At 43.8% G+C, this 21,158-nt stretch overlaps 2 protein-coding genes across 3 annotated transcripts; both read left to right on the top strand.

Moving 5' to 3' along the window:
• The first annotated feature begins 1,112 nt into the window (after positions 1-1,112).
• Panx3 (pannexin 3) lies at positions 1,113-7,746 on the top strand. The gene is made up of 4 exons (XM_055622435.1): positions 1,113-1,293; positions 2,887-3,029; positions 5,654-5,868; positions 7,107-7,746. The coding sequence occupies exons 1-4, from the start codon at positions 1,113-1,115 to the stop codon at positions 7,744-7,746; spliced, it is 1,179 nt and encodes a 392-aa protein (XP_055478410.1).
• Positions 7,747-12,979: 5,233 nt separating this feature from the next.
• Tbrg1 (transforming growth factor beta regulator 1) lies at positions 12,980-20,994 on the top strand. Of its 2 annotated transcripts, none has more exons than XM_055621737.1 (9): positions 12,980-13,241; positions 14,783-14,853; positions 15,977-16,197; positions 17,035-17,171; positions 17,438-17,584; positions 18,759-18,856; positions 19,090-19,200; positions 19,982-20,088; positions 20,646-20,994. In XM_055621737.1, exons 1-9 carry the CDS (start codon positions 13,095-13,097, stop codon positions 20,789-20,791), a joined length of 1,185 nt encoding a protein of 394 aa, XP_055477712.1. In that variant the 5' UTR covers positions 12,980-13,094; the 3' UTR covers positions 20,792-20,994. The 2 variants fall into 2 exon arrangements, with proteins under 2 accessions (XP_055477712.1, XP_055477711.1); XM_055621736.1 differs by having other exon boundaries at positions 12,981-13,241; positions 19,946-20,088.
• The last annotated feature ends 164 nt before the right edge of the window (positions 20,995-21,158 follow it).

The following is a 21,158-nucleotide window of genomic DNA, read 5'->3' as shown; positions in this document are numbered from 1 at the left end:
ATTGGGCCTGTGGTGGCACAGTGACTCAGTTCAGAAGTACAGAGGTGGGAAAGCTGCTCATTTCATGGTGGACAAGAAAGAAGAGTGAGACGAAGGGCATGAGGGTTCCATCAAGGACATGCCCCAGTGACCAAGGCCCAACCTTTTAAATGGTCTACCACTTCCCGAGAGTGATACAGAATAGCAGCCAAACGTTTAACACCTGGGCCCTGTGGACACTTAGTAAAATTTAGGGCCTGCCCTGTATTTTACAATCCAGCAAGCATGTTCTCATGGTTTTCCATCCCCATGGTTTCCAACAGACTGAACCTTGAGAGATGAGAAAACTGAGACAAAGTGACTTTCCTGAAATCATGCAGTTGAAATATAAGCTCTGTTGGGTTTCCAGAAACAACTTTTCCTCCCAAAGTTCAAAGGGCATGCTCTTTTCACCACTCCACACTGTCATGCCTCTCCCATCTTCCCACAGAAAAGACAGCTGGAACAGAACTGAAAACTATAAAGACACTGTTGAAAGGCCAGAGTCGGGGAAGAAAAATTAACATCAAATACAGGACAGTTTCTGGGTAGAAGCAAAACACATCACTGGGACAAAGCCTGCTCTATAGGGGGAACCATCCTCGCTGTATCCTGGGGACTCCATTCCCACCCAAAACCACAAAATGAGATCCTTCAACACATTTAAGGAATCCCCACCCAAATTCCACACCAATTACATGGGGGGCTGAGCCCACGGCCCTCCTTCTCTCAACCACTCTGCCGAAAATACCGTATTAATAAGAGGGCAGTATAAACCCACAGTACTTCGTCCGCTGGGAGACAATCTGGGTGAGCAGCCTGGCATCAGCCCGCGTGAAGCCTGATCCTCCTCCATTGAGGACCCACTGAGGCTACGCCTCCCTCTGATTGCCAGGGTGTCTGGCTCAGAGCCTGGGCAGTTATGTAGAGAACCGTTGCGTGGTCCTTGCACAGATGTGTGAGGCTGGGGCCGAGGCACTATCTGCTACAAACTAGCTGCCTGAATCTGTCTCTGGATTGCTGTCTCACCCCACTGTCCCTGGACTGCTAAGGGAAACAGTTTCCTCTGCAGGCCCCCGGAACTCGGCAGCATCATGTCACTCGCACACACAGCAGCAGAGTACATGCTCTCTGATGCCCTGCTGCCTGACCGCAGGGGCTCTCGCCTCAAAGGGCTGCGCCTGGAACTGCCCCTGGACAAGATGGTCAAGTTCGTTAGTGTGGGCTTTCCCTTGCTGCTGATGTCTCTGGCTTTCGCACAGGAGTTCTCATCAGGTAGGTTGCAGAGAAATGGTAACAGACCTGACTTCATTTCTCCCTACGCCGACTATGAAGTGGGCCAGCTTCCGTCTTAAGAAAGTTTCATGGCTTTGGGCTGGACTGGATTCCCAAGGGGCAGGCCATGCATGAGTCTAGGGCACCAGCAAAGCAGAAGCACCAAAAAGCTACAAAAGTCAACTTGGGAATCTTACGATAAGAAATAATTGATTGCGGAAGGGGAGAGGATGGAGCCAGGGGAGGGTGGATAGTATGAAGGAGAGAATATGCTCAACATACAATATGTACCTAAAACTAAAAAACAATAATAATAATAATATTTGAAATAACAGTTAGTTGCCACTTTAGTAGTCATAAATTTTATTTCAAATCAGTGATAAAACTATTGTTTTGGCTTCAATAGATAGAGGTTGGGACTCTATGATCTCTTCAGACTTGAAATCCCTTAACCACTGTGAACACTTTTTTTTTCCCTGAACTCTCTTCCCAGTCCCACTTGCAGAGTTAATGCAGCCTTGTTCAGAGCTACTAAACAAACCCCTGCTTCTTCTCCATGACCCTAGACATAAACAGACATTTCACACATGCGTGTTGGCAATGCTGTAAACACTGGGTTAACTCAGAAAGACTGTTCCCTCCACAGCAGGCACTGGGCGCCTGGGTTTTCTTTTCTGCCTGGGCCCATTAGCTTCCTGCATTTCCTGATGAGGTGTTCCACCTCTCTCCCCTTCTTCATCTGCAATAATGGGAACAGGATTGGTTCCCAGATCCAACCTCTTTGTGATAAGAAACACAGAAGCTAGAGCCTCTCATCCAAGCCCATTATCTCTCTCAGGCAGAAATCCAGGCATCGGTCCTCTGCGTTTTACAAAACACAGGAGTCATCTTTCCATCTGGGCATGGTGCACACATCCGTAATCCTAGCATTTCAGAGCCTGAGGCAGAAAGATGACAGGTTTGAAGTCAGCCTGGGCCACATAGTGAGACTCTGTCTTCAAACAAGGCTGACAAGATGCCTCAGCGGGTAAAGGCACTGGCTGCCAAGCCTGACAAGCTGAATTCAGTCCCAGTACACACATGGCAGAACTGCGAATCCGTGCTGGGAGGACAGGAGCGACTTCTACAAGTTCGTCTTCTGGCCTCCACGAGTGTGCCATGACACCAGCACACACATGATCAACACACATAATCATTTCAAAAATATTTTTTTGAAAGACGTCATCACTCTTGAGCAGAAATGTCACAATCAAGCTCCAAGCCTTTTGGTGACAAACTGCTGAGTTCAAGGGAGTCTCTGATAGCTTCCTGTGTGGGAGTCTGGGGGAACCTTGAGAGAAAAGGCTCATCAGACCTAAAAGACCAAGTCAGTGCATTGGTAGCGTGGGCCAAATGGTGTGTTCTTGTCCATCATGACTTGTCCTCCCACGACACAGCAGAACAGGGCTCAGAAGGCTGAGGCTCAGAAGAAGGCAAGGCCTGCCAGCCGCAGAAAGTTACAAAGTTGTAAGGATGTCTCCTCTCCCAGAATGATTCCCCTCCCTCTGCTGCAGCTAAGGCTGCCTCAAAGCTATGCTCCTTTTTTTTTTGCAGGGTCTCCGATAAGCTGCTTCTCTCCCAGCAACTTCAGCGTCAGGCAGGCTGCATATGTGGACAGCTCCTGCTGGGACTCGCTGGCTCACCATGAACACAACGAGGCTGGCCGGTACAAGGTGAAATCCCTCTGGCCTCACAAGGTAAAACAGACAGGGTCCTATCAGGTCAGCTTCCTGCCTTGGGAGTAGGGCGTAGACCCAATCACTCTACTCCCTCCCCTGGCACTCCACCCTTGCCCACTACACTGCCTTCCCCCTTGCTTTGCCCTCTCCCATTCATTCACAGTCCAGGGGTTCTTCCGATGCCTGCTGATCTCTGGGGCACACGTTGGTGTACAATTGAACATTGCCGCCTCCATCTGATTGGAAGTTTTGTGCCTGCAGGTGAGGCTGCTTGACAAGCAGCTTTAGGAGAAGGGGATCGCGCTGGTGTACTTCACTGGGAAGAAACTCGAGTATCAGTGTCTAGTCCTATCTCAAGATTGCCTCTTATCACTGAAAAGAGTCATTCAGTCCTTGATTTAAGGAAAGGGCGAAGATGCAGCTGGTATCGAGCCTCACTGCTGGCCCTCTGGGAACTCAGCCATTTAGCTAGTTCCTCACCCCCTCAGGATAGTTCTCCTTTCTACAGTGCATAGAGTTTAATATGGTTTAGTCTCTCCATAGACAAAACTACAAGCCTTCCATCAAGAAAAAGCGGTTGACTGAATGCTGTACATTATAGAAAACCCTGCAAGTCAGCTTCTCACACAGGCTTCTTAGTGCTCTGTTTCAGACCGACTCATGCTCTTGCTTTTCGGTTTCACCCACATGCCGTACTCCTGAGTCTTTCTGGTTCTCAGTTGCAAATAGTTTGCTGGTGGTTGGATGCCTCACCTTTCCCCACACCACTGTCTTATATGAGGCAGCTGATCTCCAGCTTTCAACATTTTGCTGCTCTTGTCCTCTTCTCTCCTGTTCACTTTGTTGCTAAATTCTGTCTTTGTTCTTTCTTATCACCCTAGAGGGCAAAACCAGAGACTTTGTGGACAAAGTTCGCAAAGCTTCCGTCACTGGCAGATCAGCAGGCCAACATGGGGAGAAAGTCCACATATTTTGAAGGAGACTCATGTTAGGAAAAGTCAAAACACCTGACCATCAGTGTCACCAGGAAGCTCTCAGAGCCCGGATTCTTTGGCTCCTCCTCACTCCCAGGAGCACACTCTGTAAAAGTGAAGGGCTTATTTTCAGGGATAGTATTTCTTGCACAGGAGTAAAATGGTTATAACTTTACTTGAAGCCCCAATGTACCTATTCCTGTCTTTCTTTTTTTGTAGTTCAGAAAACACAGAGACAGGCAGGCATGCAGACAGGCAGACAGAGACAGACGCCTGCACACACACACTCACACAGCAGATATGCCCTCTCTCTTTTCCTCAAAACTTGCCACTACAAAAACAAAGCAGTTTGAAAGAAGCTGTGGGTTGAGTGCTCAGTAGGATAATAAGCTTCTAAACCTCCCATCCTGGCCCCAGAGCTTTACTCCTCCACCTGCTGAGTGTGTGGTTGCTGTGCAGATGCTTGATCTGGCCCTGCTTCAGCTTCCTTCACTGTAAAGTAGACACAGGGATGGCATCCCGCCAATAGCATCCTTGTGAGAACCAAATGAAATTATGAGCCCTCAGTGCGTAACAACAAATGTAGATTCAAATATTCTTCACAAGTAGAGACTGTGCAATGAAAAAAACAATGGACTTCCCTCTGTTGTATGTGTAAGTATAATAAAGAAAGCTAGGAGAAAGCCCTATACACTCTGCCAGGGCCACCGTAACAAAGGGTGGTTTAACCACCAAAAATGTCAGGTGTCAGAAGGTTAGTTCCTCTAAGGGCTGCAAGAGCTAGATCTTCTGTCTCTGCTGTTTGGCTCTTAGGCACACGATCCTGTGTATTCTTCATGTGTGCATGCCTATCTTCACATAAGAGAGGGGCAGCCGAGTGCTATGGCACATGCCTGTAATCCCAGTACTCAGGGAGGCAGAAGCAGGTAGATCTCTGTGAGTTCGAGGCCAGCCAAGTCTACAAAGCAAGTTCAGGATAGCCAAGGCTATACAGAGAAACCCTGTCTCAAAAAAAACACACACACACACACACACACACACACATTTAAAAGGTGGGGGGAGAGTAGAGGGTCTTTAGAAACACCACTGTAGCTGAGAAGATAAGATCTACACATTTCTAAAGGCCCATTCCATTATCTGCACACCTGAAATGATCCCCCCCCCAAAAAAAAAAAAAAATTCTGAGAGTATCTGGAGGTGTCATTCAACATCACCGAGGATCCAGAGACTACAAAAGACCAGCAGAGGACAGGATACATAGAAGAAATGAAGTCTTCTGTCAGCTAGGGTGCCAGGGCCACTATTGGCTAATCTCAGCCTAGGTACTCAGGTCTGCACTGTTAGGGCAGTGGAGGCAGAGATCTCCCCTACCACATACTCTTTATCCTCTATCCCTCTTTTGCTTTCATTCTTTCTTTTCTCCTTGAAGCCCCAGTCAGATCACAGGTCAGAAAACCTATTGACCATGGATCTGAGTAACATGGAGATATGATGCCCGTTCTCTACCCCCTCACTATATTATTCCATGTGGACAAAGAGCTTTGGTTAACCAACTATATACCCTGTCTTCCCTTCTAAAGTGGGAAGAGAAGAGCTGTGAAGCCCCCACTTAGCTGTCATTCAAGGCCCAGCACCCTGGGCTCCCTCCTCATTCTTCTCTTCTTGCAGGCCCTCCCTTACTCTCTACTGGCCCTGGCTGTGGCCATGTATCTACCAGTGCTGCTGTGGCAATATGTAGCTGTCCCATCCCTCAGCTCAGACCTGCTGTTCATCATCAGTGAGCTGGACAAGTCCTACAACCGTTCCATCCGCCTGGTGCAACACATGCTGAAGATCCGGCAGAAGAGCTCCGACCCTTATGTCTTCTGGGATGAGCTAGAAAAGTGAGTTGCCACCTCGAGCTCTTTCTAAAGGATTTTCTGGAGTTTCCTTTATCCCAGCCTTCTCTGGCTAGGCATTATGTGCGTGTGAGTGTGTGCATTTGTGTGTGTGTGTATGTTCAAGATAGTTGGCAAAGGCAACAAAGCTATCCCTACCAGCATAGACCTAAAGTTCTATTGAAGAAAAGCAAACAACAAGCAAGCAAAATACACACATAACATAAATTATGTTAGTTATGTTAGTAGATGGCAAAGAGTGTGAAGGAGGAAGTAACCTAGGGGGAAAAAAAGGAGCTGGAAAACTAAGAGATAAGAATGGTTTGATTTAAATGGGGCGGTAAGGGCAGCAGGCTGCAGTGAGAGGTGAATGAGGCTATGATTTGTGATCATCTTCTGTGTATGCTATGTCCTCTCAAAAAAGTTCCTCTCTACTATGTTGGGGGCCAGATTTTAGCCAGTATTCACTATCATGGTTTCTGAACCCTCTTGCTTACACTGTTACTCCATCTCCTAATATCCACAACTCCTATGGTTTATGTGCATTTAACAAGTATTAAATTTCATTGCATATGGCCTGTCTTATCTGCCTTTTCCCTCAAAGCTGAGAAGGCTTATCTGTACCTCTCCGGCACAGCTCTCAACAATTAGTTGTTAACATGTTGATCTGTGTAAAGTGAATGAACTGGCCTCAAAATCATACTCCGAACACAGAATTCCATGTTTGCATTACCAATCACAAGCTAATTGCTTTGTAAGTTCAACTTTGGGCTTCATTTAACTTTGCCGGGCAGAAACTCATTGGGATTGTGACCACTCAAAATTTATTGACCATCCCTGGGTTTAAGACATCATTCAGTGTCTGGAGACCTGAGGAGTAAACACTCCTCCTCTGAGGGAAGAATCGTAGGGAGAGAATACAGATTTTCACAGATACTAACAATGTCGTGCTTGGGGCTGGAGAGAAGCATCAGCAGGTAAAAGCACTAGCTACTCTTTCAGAGGACTGGCTGAGACTCTTAGCACTCATGTGGCTGCCCACAACAGCTGTAACTCCAATCCCGGGGGCTCCAACGCCCTCTTCTGGTTTCTGCAAACACTGTACAAATGCAGTGCACGGATGTGCATGGAGACTAACCACCCATACACACAACATAAAAATAAAGTTTAAAAAAATAATGTCACGTTAGATCCACAGAACTGCTAGTCCTCCCTAACAGTGCCTCCTTTCTCCCCCTGCCCAGGGCCCGGAAAGAACGGTACTTTGAATTCGCCCTGCTAGAGCGGTACCTGGCTTGCAAGCAGCGCTCCCATTCCCTAGTGGCCGCCTACCTCCTCAGGAACTCGCTTTTACTCCTCTTCACCTCGGCCACTTACCTGTACCTTGGTCACTTCCATTTCGATGTCTTCTTCCAAGAAGAGTTCAGCTGTTCCATCAAGACAGGGCTGCTACATAATGAGACCCATGTGCCAGAGCTCATCACATGCAGGCTGACCTCCCTGTCTGTTTTCCAGATTGTTAGTCTCTCCAGTGCAGCAATATACACCATACTGGTCCCAGTGATAGTATACAACCTCACACGGCTGTGTCGGTGGGACAAACGACTCCTCTCCATCTATGAGATGCTCCCTGCCTTTGATCTCCTCAGTAGAAAGATGCTAGGATGCCCCATCAATGACCTCAATGTGATCCTTCTTTTTCTCCGAGCTAACATCTCTGAACTCATCTCTTTTAGCTGGCTGAGTGTCTTATGTGTGTTGAAGGATACAACCAATCAGAAACACAACATTGACACAGTGGTCGATTTTATGACCTTATTGGCTGGCTTAGAACCCTCAAAACCTAAACATCTCACCCAACATATGTGTGATGAGCAACCATAGATAAAAAAGGAACCATGAAGACATAAATTTTGTAGAAAGCAACTTTCCTTCACAAGCTGTACAGAATAAAAGACAACAATGATGATGATGATGATGATGATGTCCACTTAAAATTGTTAAGGTTGGATTCAGCTGAAATATGCTGTGTTCATAAAAAGAAAAAAAAATCAGTGAATGAAAATTCAGTTTGAAGTCTGGAAGTGGAGAGTCAAAGAATTGAAAATTTTCATTTAGAGCATTCTGAGGACAGTGATGATGGATAAATTGAAGTGAAGTGCAGACGTGGAACACAGAAGGATTCTAAAGGACATTTATGGAGGAAAAGTCTCACAATATGCACTAACTCTAGAAGTCATGCTTAATAAGCAGGTAGAGCAATTTAATAAGAGATTAATAAAGATATTAACCCCTGAACACTTTGATTTGGCCTGCTTATCTTGCTGTGTGGATGTCTTCAGCCTTGCTAAGGCCCCCTGGCCTGCAAAGTGAGACAAGAAATAATGATGGCTTTAACTTATAATCTGCTCTTGGGATGTAAGGACAGAGGCAAAGGCCATGAGTGGAGTCTTTAAGAGTCAGATGAACTTTTTATTATATCAACTGATGATTCCTTTCCACAGATTATGGACTATGAGCATCTTCACAAGTCTTAATGAGTCTAGGTGTGTTCTTAATGTTTAAGGGATACTATACCTTCACTGACTGCCAACCACTGAAGACCAGTAGGATAAGAAACCTGCTGTCAGGACTGATGACCTGAGTTCAATGCCTGGGACCCAAATGGTGAAACGAGAGAGCCAACTCCTCAGGTTAGCCCCGGTCTCCACATACAAAAAACAAAAATACGTAAATAAATAAATGGTAAGCAAGATGAACATATCATAAACCTGTACATTCTCCAGTTACAACTCCATCCTTGCACTTAACTGTCAAAGCTTTGCTCTGATTCCAAAGACTGTGCTTTACCCACAGTATCTCTTAATAAATATTAGTACCCATGGTGTCTCTTAATAAATATTTTAAGCTGTATATTATGTATTTCTTGAGAGGATTTTTACACAAGACATTTAGACTCCTCTTCTTATAGGTAAGTAGAAAAGCCATGTTTCATCTGAAAAAAAATGAATGTAAATTTACCTAAAACAAACCAGGAGCTTATAGATGCTCACTGGTGACATTAATAAAAGTCTTATGTCATTAATAAAATTCCAACTGTTCGGTGAGTACAGAAGCTCTTTGGTGATCTACACACTCCCCATCAATTTAGCCTCTCCTCTTGCTCCCATGTTAGGTAAAAGATGGACATAAGTAGTGGAGCAAAGAGAAAGTAGTTCTAGAATATAGCCCAAGCCCTGTTCTTGTTTGTACAACTTAACAAGCTGCTTTAAAACTCTATCCACATCTTTGGATTTTAAAATTAACAGAATGGCTGTACTACTTAACTGACAGTCATGAGATCAGTCGTGGACTTTTAAAAGCCTCAAAAAGAAAGTAGATATGAAGGAACCAAAACAAACAAACAAACCACAGCTGTATCTTGGTGGCTGTGTCTTCTTCCTACCAGAATGTGTCTTGGCGGTTAGACATCCTCCTCGCAGCTACAGATAAATAGTTCCTGTGATATCAAAAGCCAAGACACAGGGCACTTTGCCACACGTTCACCAGCAAAGGATCTCTGTCCTCAAAAAACCTCAGCTTCATTATGATAACATTTACATTGTGGTTCTGATAACACCGCCTCTACTATCACTTCCTCCTCCTCCTTCCCTTCCTCCTTCACTGTCACTGTCCTTCTGTCGCCAGCCCTCCAATCCAGCACTGACATGGATCTTTCTAGAGGATCATGGGAAGAAATGCCCCCCCAAAAAGGAAATCTGATCTACCATAATTTGGGGGGAAAACAGATCACCTTACTCCATGAAGATGCAACTGATCTCTGATACCTTTAAAATCCACAACATAGAATCCTCTGGGCTACTGTCCACATATACACACCATTGGACAACCCACTTGAATCTCTCTTCACAGTGCCTGCTTTGCATTGCTAAATAAACTTCTACTTAAACTCTATGTCTCTAGACCGAATTCTTTCCTTTCACAAGACAAGAAGACCCCATAACACCTGCACACAGCTTTCACTGTAAGCAGCTACTTGTAGCACCCAAACTTTTTACAATGCTAAGGGTTTGGAGGTGAAGTCTCTGCTTCCGGGGTGCCCTTCTCTGTCCTGTACTGTATCAACAACTTCTACTTTAGGGTGCCCAGGAGTACTTACTTCAACTACCTCCTTCCTTAGTTGCTGGTATGGTTGTTGCCATACCAAGCAAACTCTACCTCAGAAATATACTTTTAAATTACACCAATATTGCCTATTTATTGTCTTCCTTCTTGAATTAAGTTTTCTAACAGTTGTATCATAGTAGGTACTAATCCTTCATAAGTTGGTCAGTAGCATCTCATAATTTGGAACACAACATCAAAAGACTTTGACACAAAGAGGTATGTTGCATGAACTGACCAAAAAAGTCAAACAACACAGGAATAATTGTGCAGAAGTCAATATGGCCATAGCCGAAATCGTTATAAGACATTTAAACTGTGCTTACAGGACTGAGGCAGTAGCTAACAGGTTACAGTACTTAATGTGCAGGTATTGGATGCTGATTTCAGATCCATACCACCCACCTAAAAAGCTGGGTGTGGCATGGCTCATCTACAACCACAAGTACTGGGGAGCAAAGACAGGCAGGTTCCTTCGACTCAGTGTTCTAGTCTAACCAAAATAGGCTCCAGACTTAGTGAGGGAAAAAAAAGAGTCTCAAAAAATAAGTTGGAAAAGCAACTGAGGAAGGCATCTGGAAGTCGATCCATGGCCTCCATATGCACCTACATAGATGAATGCACCCCCACACTCAGAAGCACATAAGTACACCACATACACACCAAGAAAAAAAATAAGAAAACAATGCTAGCCAGACATGGAGGTATATGCCTGTGATGCCAGCACATGGGGAGACAGAGGCAGGTGAGTATCTGTGAGTTCAAGGCCAGCCTGGTCTACAAATGGAGTCCAGGATAGCCAGAGTTGTTACACAGCCTGTCTTGAAAACAAAACAAACAAAAAAGGTTTAACATGAACAGGCTCAAACTCAGAAAAATGGGTTTCTTTAGTTTTTTTTCAAAGATTTGTTATGTGTCTATCTAGACGAGAGGTATGCACATGTGAGTTTCTGGGATCTGAATGTGGGTCCTGTTATTCATTCATTCATTCATTCATTCATTCATTCATTCATTCATTCATTTTGGAGTGCTAGAAATCAAACCCAGGGCCTTTCAACTAACTAGGCAAGTGTTCTACCACTGATTTAGACCCTAACTCATGGATTTAAAAAATAAACTCCCCAAGGTGGACATGGTTGCCTATGCCTGTAGTCCCAGTATTGGGGAGGTAAAACAGGAGGATCTGGGAGTTCAGGGTCATCTTCCCCTACACAGTTTGAGGCCAGTAAGGACCCAGTTTTTCAAAGCCAACCAATAAAATAATATCTTAATTTATAAAATTTGCAGAAAAGTGCTTTAATTGTAAAAGAGAAAGTCTCTGATGAAGAAGAAACAATGTTTGTGAATGTTCCACTGAAGTCTATTGGCCGAAACAGCCTGTAGCCTAAAACAGAGGCTGGGACTACCCTCCTCAGTAGACACGACACATGAAGAAGATTAATACAAATAAAGTCAGGTAGATCTCAAAGTCTATGAGAACAAAACACAGACAGCAAATCAGGCAATTAAAAGGAGTGGTTTTTATTAAGAAAGTCAACGTCCATTACCACAAATGCTTTCAGGTTCCAAGATAATATTTCAGTATATATTTTCAAAAACAGTTTATTTTATAAGCTACCATAATTCTGACAGCTCCCAAAACTGTATCTACAGGACTGCCTGAGGTGCATTTGTGAAGACCCAACCAAGTCAACAAAAGCAACTTGCCACATGGGCAGTCATAGAAGAGTATCTACAAGCTTTTTCTGTGTTCCATTTTGTCAGGACTGCGCCTATTTTTACAGTTTTCTGAGATGAAATACCTGGATCACTTACTGAATTCTAAGTTATTTTTATAAGTATTAGATTGTTGTCTAGTTATTCAGAGAACATATTAATTACATAACATCCTTAATTTTCATGTACAACCTTCAATGTCTAGATTTTGAAAATTTAACAGTAATTATCTTTTGTTATCAGCACACTAGCCTGAAAATCCCACCCATCTAATTACTTATATTGTTCTGAGAGAGAGAGAAAAAAACAAAACTGTGAGCAAGAGACTCAGTTTGTGACACTACTAAAAGAATCTAAGAGCCAGGGATGGTGACACTAGCCTTTAATCTCAGCACTCAGGGAGGCAGACCCAGGTGGGCTTCCCGAGAGTCCTTGTGAGTTTGTAGCCAACGATTCCAGGCTACACAGAGAAAGAAAAGAAAAAAAGGATGTAAGCCTGCTGTTCACAATCTTGCACCGTAAAAATTTTCTATCTTCAACTTAACTTAGTTATAAATATTAAATATTAAAGACAGGGGGTATAACCGGGGAAGTGGTGCTCGTCTTTGATCCCACAAAGGGAGGCAGAGACAGAAGGATCTCTGTTAGAGACCAGCCGGGTTTACAGAGCGAGTACAGAACATCCAGGGCCTCACAGAGAAACCCTGTCTCAACACACACACACACACACACACACACACACACAGACACTTTCTTTTTAAATAGGGTATGTGTACTTGAAACACTATTGGTTTCATTCCAAAAGGACTGACCGCTGACCTTGTGCCTACATTTTATTTAAACTGTTAATTAGATGCTAAGTTTTGAGACAATCAGGGTCTTACTTTCCTATGGCAGCTAAAAACCACTTGCTTGAGTAGCATAAACGGAAAGCTGAGTTCCCGCACTAGCTAGTATTCAAAGTCTCCTAAAACCCAGAAAGGCCGGCTCTGAGCGACTGGGGAAATCAAGAGGTGGAATCGCACGGTCCAGACAATAGCTACACCCAAAACGTCTGTATAGGACTTTGATTTTGTACTTCCGCTGTTTCGCACTCTTAACACCCGGGTAGAACCAGAATTTTCCGGCCTCGGCACCGCCCTGCCGCCCTGAGCCACACCCCTCCGCCGAGTCCACCGTTAGTCCACCGCCGGCCCACCGCTCGTCCAACCGCTCGCCCACCCGGAAGTTACACGTGGCAGCGCTCTTGCGCAACTTCCGGTGGGGCAGCCCTCGGGAGCTGACTGGGAGTGCGCGGAGAGCCTCCGCTCCGTGGCTCCCGCGGCCCGAGGCTCCTGAGCTGGGGCCGGATCATGAGCTTGCTGGGTGGCCCGCCTTCCGAGCCGCGCACCCCGCTGTCCAGCAAAGCCAGGATGAAAAAGTTCCCGCGGAAGAGCCAGAACGAAAAGTACCGGCTGAAGTACCTGAGGCTGCGCAGAGCGGCCAAGGCCACAGTGTTTGTGAGTCTGCGCTCAGCCGCTCCCTCCCTTGGGAGCGTTTTCCCCGACTGTTCCTCTTCCAGGAAAACAGTTAACCAGTCCAGCGTTAGTTACCTCCTTATTAGTCGCATATCCTTGGCTAACTTACGCCTCTGGTCCCATCTACTCCTGTAAACGAGGACTGCGAAGTTCTCCGCCAGTAAACTTTAGCCCTTAACCTTTTTCCTACAGTTCAGTTTCCAGATGAACTAAGTATTAAGTATCTTTCGAGGCGAGAACACAGGCTCCTAGGTGTTTCTGCCTTCTCTCCACCCGGTACTGAAATGGATCTCACCTGAGGAAGCAGCTACCGCCCAAGTTTATCGCCTTAATTTTCTTAATTTTCTGCCTTAATTGTAGGGAAGGATTTAGTGAATCAACTGCTTTACCAACCAAAACATATTAGGGTCTAAGTCAGTTAGTCTTATAACCAGACTGTTCTGACTTAACCATTCACCTCAGTGCTTGGAAATAGTCCAAATGCCCTCACACATCTGAATCAGTAGTTTAGCTCATTTTTTTTTTCTACAAAATTTTCAGTTAAACATAATTAGGTCTTCGTCGATGCATCAGAGAAAGTTTTGCCTTCACGTTTGTCGTTCCTAAAATATTCAACACTTGTATGTGTGTTGGATAAAATAAGAGCAAGTCAGTAACGCAACACTTTATTTACTGTTCCCTGTTGTCAGTTCATGTTAGAGTTGCCCGGTGCTTCAAATATGTTATTTAAGGATGTTTTTCTTTTAAGTACACGAAGATCTTATGAATTTGAAATTCCACCTGTGAAACACCCAAAAGGGCATTTCATTCAGAATTGGTTTTAAGACAGACTGAGTCATCAGTAAAGAATGGTGATACTTGGATATATACAAATAAATAATTAATTTTAAACACAATATTTAATATTCTTTTCATCCATTTTTTTCTAAGGTATTGTTCTGTATGATACTCTAGGTTAGACTGTCTTTGCCAAGGTCAAGGCTGTTTTATAGTGGTATAAATTAAGTCCAAGTAGTATATCCTTTTCTCTGCCAAAGGCTACACTAACTGGAGTAATCACATTCCTTGATTTGCCAAAGGTATGCAAATCCTGGTGTACCATATTGTTCTGTGTTCATCCAGTGGCGTCCCTTCGTTGCATAAAAAATTACATAATTACTCTGACTGTAGTAGAACCCAAACACTTTTCCGTAATTATTATTAATGGTATGTGTGCCACCGAGCACAGGTAGAGCTTAGCAGATAACTGTTAGGAATCAGTTTCATTTTCCACCTTGAGTTCTGGGCATCAAACTGAAGTTGGCATGCTTGCATAGCAGGCACCTTTCCCTGCTGAGCCATCTCCACAGCGCCTGTCCTGTACAGACATCTTAGTAGGGTATGTGCAGAGTAAAATAGCACTTCTTTTTATCCTGCAGTACAGAGGGTGTTTTAGTTTGAGATACAGATCTTGTTCTCAGGAAATAGCTTCAATTTTTAAATTTATGTTATGTGATTATAGTCTTTTTTTTTTTTCCTTAAAGGAAAATGCTGCCATTTGTGATGAAATTGCTCGCCTTGAGGAAAAATTTCTTAAAGCAAAAGAAGAAAGAAGGTAAGCCAACTTCAGTTTGCTGTTGCTGTTATTATTATTATTGATGATTGACATGGATATTAATTGAGACTTATTATGGTGATTGATATTTTTTCTATATTGGATTTTTACACATTGACCACTTGAGGTGAAAGAACCAGGCCTGACCTCTCTCACCCCAAAAGCCACCAGTCCCAGGAACTAGGCCATAGGTCACCAATTCCAGAAAGACGACAGTAGAATCCCCTACTCAGGGAATAGCCTGGAGAAAACCCAGTAATATTTAATCATCACCCCTAGCAATGGCTAATCAGTGAATACCTGGAACTTATCCATGTATTCTTTTCAATAGGATGAGTAAAACAATTGGCCCTCTGTGCAAACAATTTCCTCCAGACACTCAATATTTGTTAAATACCAATCATAAAACTGCCTAACTGGAATTTCCCAAACCTTGCTATAACCTTAAATATAAACCCTCCTACCCCTGAGCTCGGGGCTCTACACTCAACCGCTGTGTCAGTGAGGGTGTAGGCCCAAGCTTGAGCTTGTAATAAAAAAGACCCTACAGTGTTTGCATCAGAATCAGCTCCTTGGTGGTCTTTGGGGTCTGTGAGACTTGGGCATAACAAAAGCAATACAGAACTCTGAACCTGTTTGGTGTTTCCCACCCAAGATTTTTGGACTCTGATAGCAGCAGTATTCTTCCTCTCATCTTTCTGACAAAGCCTTCTTTCTATATGTAATAAGCAATCTTACTATAACTTCCCAGTTATGAAAAACAAGGATTATAAAACACTGCTTCTCATTCCACAAATATTCAATGGTCTGATCTTCCCTGTGCAAACTACAGTGGGTATGTGAATACCTCTAATTCATGTGAATACCCTTCAGACACCTCAGGCCTTCCACCCTGAAAGTAGAAGATCCCTGCAGGTGCAAGAGAGGCTCTAGCTGTTTCCTGATTTCTTCAAGTACTGATTATCCTCCAGGGTTTCATTGTCTCCAGGTTCCAATAAGAACTTTATTGTTTGAGCATGATAATCCATGTATATAAGTTTATACTTCCTGCTACTTAAATATTGAATTGAGGAAAAAAAAAAAAGAACTTGATGTCTCTCCTCACATTCTCTTCCATCCTCAGATTCTTGCTGAAGAAGCTCCTCCAGCTTCATGCTCTCACTGAAGGGGAACCACAGGCTGCAGCTCCTTCCCACAGCTCTAGCTTGCCCCTGGCTTATGCTTCAGCCAGCTCTGTGGGAACGATCCAGGGAGCTGGGCCCAGTACAGGGACCGAGGAACCATTTGGGAAGAAATCCAAAAAGGAGAAGAAAGAAAAGGGCAAAGAGAACAACAAACTGGAAGGTATTTTAAGAAGATAGTGTCGCAGTTGCTTCAGTGGCTCTCCTAATGACAAAGACCTGATAGAACTAACTGGTAGACACAGGTGGCCATGTGTGTTTCAGAGCATTCCCTAAAGTCCCTCGAGAAGCAAGTGTCTTCTTGGAGCCACTTTGGAAAGATTGAGGTTGGACCTGACAGGTGAGGATAAGCTGGCTGAGGCCTCTGCTCTCCGTACTGCATTCACTGCAGTCTTTCCTTGAGGCAGGGAAATGGGCTCAGTGGCCTTATGAACACACTGCTCAGGAACTCATGGTTGTACTACAGTTAAAGAGAACTTAAAAGTTTAAGATTATGGCATATTATAAAGTTGGTTACTGTTAGTAGGCAAGTTAGATACTTGGGCTTGGTGGGAAAGGCCCGTGTGGCTATTTAGTGAATAGAGATGGTACCTCACCAGCAGTGAATGGTTCAACTTGATTTTCTCAGCTTTACCATGTTATAAAAGCAGGGTATGTTCAATAAAAATTGGACTTGCAATTTTGGTCTTTTCTTCGGATAGTGATATGCAGGGTGATACTCTTGACATTACCTAATGCCTTCAAGCATAGCTCCTAGACAGACTAGCACTCATGGAGACACTTGACACTCCACAGTGTACTCTGCTGCCATGATGTTCAGTTAGGTCTATTATATGAATTAATATACAGTATTTTCAACTTACCGTGGACTCACAGTATAAAATCCCATTTTAAAAAGCATCTGTACAAACGAAGATTGGCTTTCTGCCTTTACCATTCGCATGTTAATTTCTCTTTGGCACTGGGATGTAAAGTGAGTGACCCCAGATTTGCATTTCAGTTCTGAAGAAAACATCCAAGAAAAAGAAAATGGAGGGAGGTGCTCGCAAGCTGGTCCGGCCCATTGCCCTGGATTCCTCAGGACGGCCTGTGTTCCCCATCGGACTAGGGGGTCTAACAGTATATAGCCTGGGGGAGGTGAGTGAGACCAGCATATAGATAGGGTAATCAGAGCCATGGGAGTGGGGTTGAGCTTTCCCTGTTCCCACTGGCAGCACCCCCTTGCTGATCCATACCAACCCCAGAAAATCTCTAGTCCCTATAAAACCAGGTCAGTTTTATCTGCTCACAGCTGATACTTTCTCTGTTTGTCACTCTTTGCTGCCCCAAAGTTGCTTTAAAGGCTACCATAGTAAACTGGGCTTCTACCTTACCTGAACTCAAACGTGGGGAATCTTTTGTAGATTGTCACCAACCGACCTGGCTTCCATGATGAGAGTGCCATCTATCCTGTGGGCTACTGCAGTACTCGAGTGTACTCCAGCATGAAGTGCCCAGACCAGAAGTGCCTATACACCTGTCAGATCAAGGATGGTGGAGTACAGCCTCAGGTACTCACTCCATTACCATTATTTTCCTTTATTTGTTCTGTTTTTCCTGTTTTGAGAACCTCTGATTTCCTTGGTTTTTTTTTAGCTATGTTACTTATTCTGACACTGCTGTAAGATACTCTGCAGTCACCACTTGTACACCAAGATGCAGAGAAACTGGCTAGCCCTGAGAGATCTGCACTTCTGAGTGTTTGATCTGGGACACAAATCTATTTAATTCTCCAGGTGATACCTTTTCCTTAAGCCACAGTACTTCTATCACACATAACTATGTCAGGCTTAGGTTAAGTTCAAGTGCATACAGGGAAGATTATTTGGTATATTCTTGCTTCACCTTAAGATACAAGGACAAAAACAGGCATTTCAGAGTTCCTTGGTTCACTTTCTGATAAAGCTACCAATCAAGAAAACTGAGCTGGAGGCAAGGTAAGGACCCTTGATTAGAAGGAGATTCTGAACCTCCTAACTGTGGGAAACTGCATCACTCTTGGCACTCTGACAGACAGAGCTGCTGTGTGACATCATCTCAACCATACCGTGGTGCTTCTCAAAGTATGCTAATAGAAAAACTTAGCATTGTGCAGTGTACCATATTTTGAACATCTGTAAATACAATGCATATCCAATCAGGGTCTCAGTAGAATTAAAAATATATATATTCTTAGGTCACTAATCAAACAAGATTCTATTTTTAAGTATTAATGTGATTTATGATAAAAATTCAGCTTGATTTTTCCCAACATTAAGTAACTTCGTTTACATATATCCAGTGAAGAAAAACAAATACATGGTGAAAATTGGTAATGTACCCTTTGGCCCAGGGTATTTCCAGGTACTCTTGTGTTTCCCAGAGAAACAGAGGATAACGTGGAACAGGAATGCCATTTTTCTAAAGTACCATTTGTATTGGGACTTAGGGCTGTAGGAAGATAGAAAGGTGGGAGCAGTTCAGTGCCGACCACTGACCAAAAGTCAAGCAAGACATAGGGAATCGAGCCTCGCGATTTCCTCCTTATGTGGGTTTGAGTTCCTAGGAGCATTTTAAGAGCCGTTTATGCCCATCCCCTAGTGCGCTGTGCAGCAGCCTCATCTCTGGAGACTGGGAATAGTGCAGGGATCATATAACTCTACTTCTCCACCCTGGCAAATTGACCTCATTGTTCTCTGTTCTCAGTTTGAAATCGTTCCTGAAGATGACCCCCACAACACCATCGTCGGATCCTCTGCAGATGCTTGTTATGAAGAACTGCTCAGGGCCATCAGTGCTACAACGTAAGTTTGAAGACACACCGAAAGGATCACTATTGCTGCAGCTGGTATCTTCTCTCCCAGTGCTTAGGGAGCTCTTGCTTTATAGAAACCTATATCCTCCAGACTCCTAAGAGGCTAGCCATCATTACATTAGGAAAGCTTAAATAAAACATCTGTTCATGCTGCCATTCCGCTCTTAAGCCTGGCTCCATCTCCTCCTTAGCTTTCAAGTTAAAGTTCTCTCTTCTGTGTAGGGGGAAGCTGCAGCCTAACCCATTCTCATGTGGTGCTGATTTCTTCGGGTTTTCTCATCCAACCATCCACAACCTGATACAGAGTTGTCCAGACGCTCAAAACTGTGTCAAGTAAGTGAAAGCAAACCCATTACATTGGTAGTCACTCACCTGCCAGCTAGCCAGCGTCCTACACTGGAAGTTACTGCTTTGTTGGCATATGCATTTCTGTGTCAAAGGTGTGCTTGCTTCTCTGCACCAGAACATTGACCCACTTATCTACCCAGACAGGTGTGCTACATGCCAGGTTGATCCTTACTCAGAATGCTTGCCATGAGAAGTGACTGAGATGTGACTTATTGGTTTGGGGTTTTCAATACTTTATATGGTAGCCCAGGCATGGTAGTGCACACCTTTAATTCCCACACTCAGGAGGCAGAGGCAGGTGGATCTCTGAATTCAAGGCCAGCCTTGTCTTCAGATAGTTCCAGGAAATCAGTTGTTTCCTATACAGATTATACATATACCCTGGATACAGTTTTTATGTAGTATTAGTGCATCTTCATTTTAACTGTGACCATCCCATTTAGGGTATGGAAATTCCCATCTATGACTTTTCAGGGCTACTCAAAATGTGGAGTATTTTGAAATCTCAGGTTCAGGCTGCTCAGTTTGTGCTATTTTCTGCGTGCACTGCAGAACACTGTTGCCTGTCATCAGAGGCTTGTCTGCTCAAGTGTGCTTGGGTTGTTTTTCTCAGCTGATTTTTTAGGTATAGCAGGAAAGACCTAATGAAAAAATAACTTGAGCCCTTTGGTAGAAAGGGTTATTATGAACTAACAGACAGCTGTTAAGAATGATGCCCCTTGGTCCACAGTTACCAGTGGGTGAAATTTGATTCATGCAAACCCAGGAAGGGGCAGCTGTCCCAGGAACTGCCGGAGAACGATGCGTCTATGAGCCTTGAAGCCTTTCAGACACAGACATTTGATGATGACCATGATGATTCCATTCTGCCAGGTATCTTTTTAACCTTGCCTTTCTGGTTTGAACTGACCATCTTTAGACTACTGTATCCTCATGAGACATTGCTGGGCAGTAAATAGCATTCTTCACTGAAACAGCCATAGAGTGTGCGGAGTAAGGGAGATTGAAGCCTGCCAGGAGCTCCCATGTTTCTCACAGAACTTGCCAAGAAACTTCAGTGTCTTGTTCTGTAACTTAAGTGAGAACAAATATAATCTGGGAGGGGTTGCTGTGCAGGGAATAAAACTTAAGGTGAAGTCAAAGGTGGTAGTGGCTTTGGCCTTACCTATGTTGCTTGGGTCATTTCCCATAAGTGGAAAGTGATCAGCAGCTCAGGAATATTAAGGTCATGCAGTACTTGTGTGTGTTACAGATCACTACATCTACTTATCTATTTTCATTGTTACAGTAAATACCTATCTTAACAACCAAGGGCAAAACAGGGTTGACGTGTACAAGTGTAGGAAATTAAAAGGCTGTGTATGTATCCCAGCAAAACAGTCCTGAGATTCGCAGATAATGGTGCAATTAAGAAATTGTTTTATTTCCAGGATCTCTGGACCTACCTGAGCTTCAGCATGAAGCCTTTGTGTCATCTTACCAGCCAGAGTTCTTGACACATGAACCCTTGGTAGATACTGACCTGCAGCACCTGAAGTCTCCATCACAGTGTAGCCCAATTCAGTCTTCAGATTGAACAGGAAAGGGGTAGAGCCCACCTCCTTTTCATCATCATGAGTTTTAAATTTAAACTAAAACTTGCTCTACGGAAGAAGGCAGCAGCCGAGAAGCAGGGAAGATACAAACACATTTCATTGTGGATATTCCTGTGCTGACAGTGTACCCTTGGGTAAACTTCAGTTGCTTTTATTTTTAGTAATAAATATCTCTTGACAGTTATGCTTATTTTTATCTTCTTATAGTTGGGATATGATCACTTTTGCTTAGCTCTCCCTGAGGTGAATTTAAATCTTTATAAAGGCACTTAGTCTGTTTGGGCTGCTATCGAAAAATAACATAAACTGAGTGGCTTATAAACAACAAATTTATTTCTCACAGTTTGA

This window comes from Psammomys obesus, unplaced genomic scaffold, assembly GCF_907164565.1.
Source record: "Psammomys obesus unplaced genomic scaffold, mPsaObe1.curated_primary_1811, whole genome shotgun sequence".
Lineage (NCBI taxonomy): Eukaryota > Metazoa > Chordata > Mammalia > Rodentia > Muridae > Psammomys > Psammomys obesus.
Note: the sequence above shows the minus strand (reverse complement) of the source record. Positions and strands in the feature narration are given on the sequence as shown.